A 7,670-nucleotide genomic window follows, 5' to 3' on the forward strand; every position below is an offset into this window, starting at 1 on the left:
CAGCATGTCCTGGGGATAGAGCAGCAGACTGGGAGCCAGGACTCCTGAGCTATATTCCTGACTCTGCCAGTGACCTGCTGTGTGGTCTTGGGTGAGTCGCCTTCCCTCTCTGGGCCACGGTTTACCTGTCTGTACAGTGAAGGAAATGATGCTCACCCAGTCGTTGTGAAGAGCTCTGAGATCTATATACTGTACTAAAAAATGCTAAGTGTTATGGAGGCATTAGTAAAAACTCCATAGTTAAGGCTGGGCTGATTATTGCACTTAAAGCAGACATTTGACCTCTGGTTTGTATGAAAAACACTGCATATGTTTCCCAAAATTACAGCACTTCCTCTTTGACTATGGAATGAAGGTTCTGAGAATTCACAAGTATATCTATGAATAAGTTTAGGAATTTAAATTATTCTAAATTAGGCCCTTTAAAAAATTTTAGCACACAGACTGAGCCTCTTTGGTCTCCAACGGTAACAGAAAAGACTCTGCAAACTTCCTATATAGTTAAAACTCACTGAAATCTTGTACACAGGCAACATTTTTAAAGGGTTACAGTATTTATCCTTTTCCTCATTATTTCCACTATCCAGGAAATTTGAAGAGTCTGTGCTGATCTGTTAATGAGATCTTTGGAGACAAAAGAAAGTTCTGATTTAGGGTGCTAAATTTCTTAATTAATTTTTAATGTAACTGAATTCCTAAAGTCATCAACAGATTTACATGTCAATTCTCAGAACATCCATACTGTACTGAAAGAGTAAGTGCTGTAATTTTGGAGAAGATACGCTGTATTTTTCATACATAACAAAGAGGCTGAATCCCTTCTTTAAACAAAAATCTCTACTCCTGTCCCCGTACAACAGCACGACTACTGAACACCCCTCCCTAACACAGGAAAACAGACAATTCCCTCCCAGAGACAGTAGAACGTGGGTAAAGTCACAGCTCTGCTGGTTCAGCATGGACTGTAAGACTGAGTTGCATTTTTTAAAATATATAGACTCAACCACTATTAATTAAACTATTTAGAAGGGAAGCCACAAATGCTGCAAAATGCAACATAATGGAAAAGAACAGCAGCCATGCTCAAAGTCTCATTAAACTTTGAGCCATCCAGGTGTACATATGCCTACACTGAGAGTCACTGCACAATTGTATTGCTGTAACTCCGGCCTCCCTCACTCCACCCCTTCCCTGTGGTTTGTCATTCTCACATGTTATATCAGATCTATACAATTAGCCCCATAAAACACTTTCGGATATAAGCATTAGTACAGCCCTCCTACCCCTTCCTCTCAGGACACTTGCCTTTAAATATATCAGGTGATCCTGGCCGCTTTTCCTAACTATTTTGAGGGCCCTCTTCAAACCTCCCCACCCTGACTGACTATGCTTCCCATTGTTGGCTTTGAAAAAACACTAGTGTTTTATTTAACCAGAGTAAACATAACAAACCTCACAACAGTGCTCAATAACCCTTCTACTTCCCACTGCTAATCTTACCGGAGCCTTCCCTTCCTGATCACAGCCCAGCTTCCCAAACCCCGCTGTGATCCTGTGCCCTCTCTCCTCCTGAGCCAGCCACGACCCTTCAATTCTCCCCTCTGGGGGAGCCTTCCATTCGGGAATCCAAACCTCTGTGACTCTGTGCCCCCAGTAGCATATGTGCTTTTGATCTCCATCCAACAACAACATGCCCCAACAGACAATTTCACTTTACTCTCACCCTATAACAACCTCTCACATCATACAATTTAAAGTTAACGTAATCCCTTCTCCGTCCCCACTGGGTGTTGCCCCTAACCTCTTCCCTCCACCCCCATTCACATACAAAACTCTCACCCAACCCAGGCTAGCTGTCCCAGCTGGAGCTGTAGGCTAAAGTGCTTTCACTCAAACTGCCACCCACTCCCCTTTCCTGTGTGGATGCAGGCTAAACCACTAGAGTGTTGATAGCCCTGCACTGCCTTTCCACAATTCCCCCCGTGCGCCCAGAAGGACAGACAAGTTCTCCCACCATTCACTGGGAAAGAGCCAAAGAGTGGCTCAGCTTGATGCAGGGCTAAGAACCATGGGATATGCCCCCAGAAGCCCATGCGATGTACAGGGGTGAGCACAGCATCCGTGAGAACACAGCAACTCGCGTGTGGCTTTGCAGCACAACTGCTCCCACCCCGTTGCCCATTGCCAGCATTAACGCTGCAGTGACTGAGGACGTATCATTAGCCAATTTACTTCCCCAAGAAATCTCAGCTCAGATCCCACCTTCCCTCCTGGCTTCCTGCTTGTTTGAATGAGGCTTAGGGAGGTCAGAGGACCTGCCCATGGGCTGACAGCGAGCGAGCGACTTGCTGCATATAAATCCAGGGTCCTCCTGGCTCTCAGTTCTTTTGCTGTCACCTCTAGACCGCATGACTTTCCTTCTGGGGGTACCACTGCGCTCGAGGTCCTGTGAACCCCAGCAAAGCCCCTCTGCTTCTGAAGACAGAAAGCTTCTAGAGGAGCAGAGTGCCTGCATAATGTGCCTTCATATTTCACTAATGCCCCACTACAAAGGCCAGTGGGGTTGCTTTGGGATTGTCCGATACTGTAGGCTAGCTGCACCCCCGCCCCCTGCACTCACCAGTTTGTTGATCTCCAGAGCGCGCTGCATGTCCTCGCCCTCGAGGCGGGTTAAGGGCTGCTGCAGGGGCTGTCCAAGGGCAGGGAAGTTGGGCTCCTAGGAGGTGAAAAAGGACGGAGTTCATGGCTGGCATTTCCAATGGCAGCGTGTCCCCCTGCTACAAGCCCTAGGAGAGAGCCGGAGTCCACAGCGGGACTCTGCATTCTCCCAGCTGTGCCAGGCAAACAAGGGCAAAGAGCGGGCTGAGGAGGCATCAGACGGCTTGTCGCGGGGCTCAGTTCTTTATCAGACTCCTAGGCAGAGGCCCTAGTGACAACCCAGTGCCATAGACACAGCCCATGGGGATGTACAGCACAGACAGCGTATGCAGCCCCTGCGGGGCTGTCTGCAGGCACGTACTGGAGCGGAGAGATGAGGAGGTTACGGAGCCCAGGAAAGCGTCCTGACAGAGAAAGTACGGGCAGGGGCCCTGGAACAATGTATATAGCGGGGCTGCTGAGAGCCATTGAACCAAACTGTAAACCCTGAATATAATGGAAAGCATTTCGAGCCGGGGGGTGGGGGGGTGTGTGGCAGTTTCAGCACCTATGAGTATGTGAGAGAGTGGGGGAGAGGCAGATCCTGGGGCAGACTGGCGGAGGCGTGGAGAGGAGGAGACAACACTGAACGGGGGGTGGGGGTAAGGAGGTAACAAGCAGGGAGGAGGCAGGAGAGAATGGAAGGGTCCCTGTGGCTTCTGGCATCAGCAGCATCCTACCTGGAAGTGAGACCTCATGAAGACGGAGAAGGGAGAGCTATTGATGTTGGGTGGGAGGGAGAGGTCACACTTGGCCTTGACCTCCGGAGGTGAAACCTCCATGATCTGATTGGCCTGGGCATGGTGCTGACCTGTAAGAGAGAGAGAGAAAATGGACACAGCCTCAGGCCCATCTAGACACGGTGCCACACGCCCAGTTACCAACACACCAGAGACACGCGCACCATCGCCCAAGCCAACCGCACCAACGGCCCTCCCCGAGACACCACACCCCCATCACCCTCCCCCACCAGACACCCACAAAGTCTCCCTCCCCCAGAGGCACCTGCTCCCTCCCCCAGCCCTCTGCACCACCCCCACCTGAGACACCCACACCATCTCCCCATCCTCACAGACCCCTGCCCACACACAACTGAGCAGCTTCTCTGGTCACCCTCACGCTGCCTTTTCTCTAGCTGGGGTTGGAGCGACAGAACAGGCCTCCTCAGAGAATGGACTCAAGGCTCTTTTAGAAAGGGGGAGTTAGAAGAGCAGAAAACAACCCATCCAGGATTAGCTCAGTGAAGGGTGTGGACCAAACCTCTGATGCCCGCAGCCGTCCATAGGGAACGCCCCAGGCCAGGGCTCTGAAAGGGTTTCCATTCCTTCACAGGTATATAAATAATGCAGCACTGCAGAGACTCTGTTGGCAGTGTCCCAGTCGATAAATAAACCAGAGGTCACCATGAGTGAGGCAGAAGATAAGGGATTTATCGGGGCGATAGGACAACAAACGCCTCCCTGGCTGCAGAGACTTCCCCAAGCAACACGGCTTCTGCCTGCCTTCTCCAGCAACGCTACTTTCCTTCCCTCCCACCTCCTCTCCCTTCGCTTTCCAAGCCAGCGCCTCCCCCACTGCCACCTCCTCTGGTTAAACCCTATTCACGCTCCAGGGGAAGCAAAAGGTTTTCCTGTCCCAGGAAAGCTTTCAAGATTTCAAAACTTTCTCATTCTGCACTGGGACGAAGTCAAGACCTTTCAAAAATGTCCATGAATTGAAAACAGAGGTGGGCAGGGAAGGGAAGTGGGGAGAGAGGGAATAGCCTATTGCCTGGTGTTCAGGGCACTCAGCCGGGATAAGGGAAAGCCAGGTTCAACCTCCTGCTCTGAATCAGGCTATTCCTGGGACGTCTCTGTCTGCCCCTCTCTCTCTCTCTCTCTGACCAGATGAAACCTTCCTGATGAAAGCTTTGTTGAAATGGATATGTTCCCCCCAAAAGGATTTGGTTTTGATGAATCAGCATTTTCCGATGGAGGGGAAAAGGCATTTTGTCAAAACATGCCCAACCCGCACGACTCGCCACACATCTCTTTGGCCGCAATGCTTCATCATCTACATCTCCTGGGGGATGCTTCCATGGGCAAGGTGCACGGGGAACTCAGCACCGTCTGCTCATTGACAGGTGACTTGCCCCGCTGACTAATTAATTTGTATTATGGCAGCACCTAGGAGGCCCAACTGAAATAGGGGCCCCAATATGCTAGGTGCTGTACAAAGAGACAGGCCCTGCCCCACAGAGTTCCAATCTAAATATATGAGCCATACAAGGGGAAAGAGGCACAGAGAAGGGAAATGACTTGCCCACATTCACATGGTAGGTCAGTGGCAGAGCCGGAGGGATGAAACCCCACGTCTCCCAAGCTCCAATCCAGTGCTGTATCCACTGGACAATGCTGCCTGTCTATCCCTGTATCTTGGAGGAGGCCCTTATATACATCCACCTGGGGTTATCGTGTTTACATTTCCAACACCAACAGAGCAGATACGATATAGGCGAGAGAGCGTGCCGAACACACACACATGCAAAGCCACGAATGCAAACACCGTGTGTTAGAACCGAGCGAGCGGGCTGGAGGGGTTTTCTTACCTTTGGCAGAGTGCAGGAGTGCCGCAAGCTCTGCGGGGATCTCCAGCAGCCCCACGTCCTGAGGAGAGAGGGAGCAAAGAGTCAGCAATCGGGGTCACAGTAGCCAAAGAAAAATACATTCATTTCAGGCAACACACGGGGTCAGACGGTGTGACGTTATTGACATAAACTGGGACCATGTAGATCATTGTTGCAACCAAGGTCCTGTAGTGGCACCCAAATCTTGTATAAAGGGGGTCAAATGGGGTGTCTAAGACAAGGTTATGGTTTACTGGTTATGATTATGCTGTCTATATGTGTGTATCAGTTTTGTAGTTGAAGTTATGAATATTGGCTCTATACTGTCTGTATGGCAAACTTATGCTATGCTTCTGGGTGACATCCCAGACAAGCTGGGATTAGCTCTGCCTAGCCTGCTTGATGGCCCATTAAGGACCATCAGCTATACAATGGACCCATTGAGAGAAGGCAAATATGCCTTCAGACTCAGCAAAGTATGCAGGAACTGGCCCATGTGACTCCAGGCTCCATTTTGCTGTAATTTTCCACAGTAAGAACAAAGAGGTGTTCTTACACCTGGAAAAGACTATATAAGGCTGATGCCTCATCTCCATTTTGTCTTCAATCCTGCTTCTTATCTCTGGAAGGACTTAAATTTTTATTAGAGAATATTTAAAAATAAACGGTACAAAAGATTTGAAGAGTCAGTTGTCGATCATTGGGGGAACATACAAAGTATGAGGGGGGGATGTTGTTATGTCGGGGTTGGCAGCACACATAATACATACAGACTGTGATGTCTCCAATGGGGGGGGGAAGCGGTGGGCGAGATCAAGACACAGTTGGTAAGCGGTGAGGGTCAATCATCCACATAGGGGGTACAAATAGTCATGGGTACAAGTAGGTGGGCTGGGTAATGGTGATGGGGCGACCCTCACGTGGTGGGATTCGGTTAGGTTGGGTAGGTTCGGGGTTCAGGGAAAAAGGCCCAGCGGGGGGGGGGGGGTTAATAGGTCCCTTCCCCCTTGCGGGTGGGCGAGGTCTCCCCGGCTCACTCTTGGCATTGGCGGTGGCCGGTGAGGTTGGGTGGGTTCAGGGCTCAAGGGATAAGGCCCATCGGGGGGGGGGGGGTATATAGGCCCCTTTCCCCTTGCGGGTGGGCGAGGTCCCATCGGCTCACTCTCGTTATCGGCGGTGGCCGGTGGGGTTGGGCTGGTTCAGGGCTCGGGGGGGGGGGGGGGGGGATATGGGTCCCTTCCCCCTTGCGGGTGGGCGAGGTCTCCCCGGCTCACTCACTGAGTTGGCGGTGGCCGGTGAGGTTGGGTGGGTTCGGGGCTCTGGGGGTAAGGTCCCGTAGGAGGGGGTTTAAAGGTCCCTTCCCCCTTGCGGGTGAGTGAAGTCTCCCTGGCTCATTCTCGGCATTGGAACTGGCCGGTGGGGTTGGGGCTCAGGGGGTAAGGTCCCTTCCCCCTTGTAGGTGGGTGGGGTCTCCCCGGCTCGCTCTCGGAATTGGCGGCGGCCGGTGAGGTTGGGTGGGTTCGGGGCTCAGGCCCAGTGGGGGGGGGGGGGGGGGTTAGTGAGTCCCTTCTCCCTTGCAGGTGGGCGAAGTCTGATCGGCTCACTCCTGGTATTGGCGGTGGCCGGTGATGTGTTCCGTGTAGATGTCCCGGGACCAACGGATAGTGTCTGAGACCATTAGGCGTCTCATGAGCCGTGCGTAGTGACAGCCCACTCCACAGGTCTTCAGCACTCGCTCGTTGCACGGGTCCCAGGCACCCAGGGCCCCGACAAGCAGAGCGTCTGTGTGTACCTCGTAGCCCTTTGACCGCAGAGCGTCAGCCAGGGGGGCGTATTTTTCAAGCTTGCGGGCTCGGGCTACATGGAAGGCCGGGGTCCTGTTCTCGAACGGAATCGTTATGTCGACCAGGATGATCTTTTTACCGACCTCGTCCGTGACGACGATGTCTGGGCGCAGCGGGCTGTCGGTGCCGGGGACGGTGCGGTTAACGGTGACTTCCCCCAGGCGCGGGTCGATGGCCTTCACCAGGCGGTCCTGGACGGCGTTGTGTCGCAGTTGCCAGGCTCTGGCGTGGGGCTTGCAACTGCATAGGACGTGGGGCAGGGTTTCGGCGACATACCCGCACTTCCTGCAGCGCTTGTCCCGGTTCCCGTGGCGGATGGCACCGTTGAGGGGGACGCAGTTCAGCCGGGCGCGGTGTATGAACCGCCAGTCGGCGAACCGGGTGAAGCTGCCCGTGGGGAGGAAGTGGTTGCTGGAGTCCCACTTGCTGGTTACTTCGAAGGCCTTACCCTGGTCCGGTTTTTTCTTCAGGGTGTCCACGTAGAGCGTGTGGACGGCGGCCTTCAGGGATCTCTCCAGCACGCC

At 52.8% G+C, this 7,670-nt stretch overlaps 1 protein-coding gene across 1 annotated transcript in view; it reads right to left on the reverse strand.

The window, feature by feature from the left end:
• MYO15B (myosin XVB) overlaps positions 1-5,472 on the reverse strand; it is a 40,279-nt gene extending 34,807 nt beyond the window's left edge. The window contains 4 exon segments of the mRNA XM_065415320.1: positions 2,621-2,716; positions 3,378-3,508; positions 5,285-5,342; positions 5,422-5,472. Coding sequence (XP_065271392.1) covers positions 2,621-2,716; positions 3,378-3,508; positions 5,285-5,342; positions 5,422-5,472 — 336 coding nt within the window.
• Positions 5,473-7,670: the final 2,198 nt, after the last annotated feature.

The sequence above is a fragment of the Emys orbicularis genome, chromosome 13 (genome assembly GCF_028017835.1).
Source record: "Emys orbicularis isolate rEmyOrb1 chromosome 13, rEmyOrb1.hap1, whole genome shotgun sequence".
Taxonomy (NCBI): Eukaryota; Metazoa; Chordata; order Testudines; family Emydidae; genus Emys; species Emys orbicularis.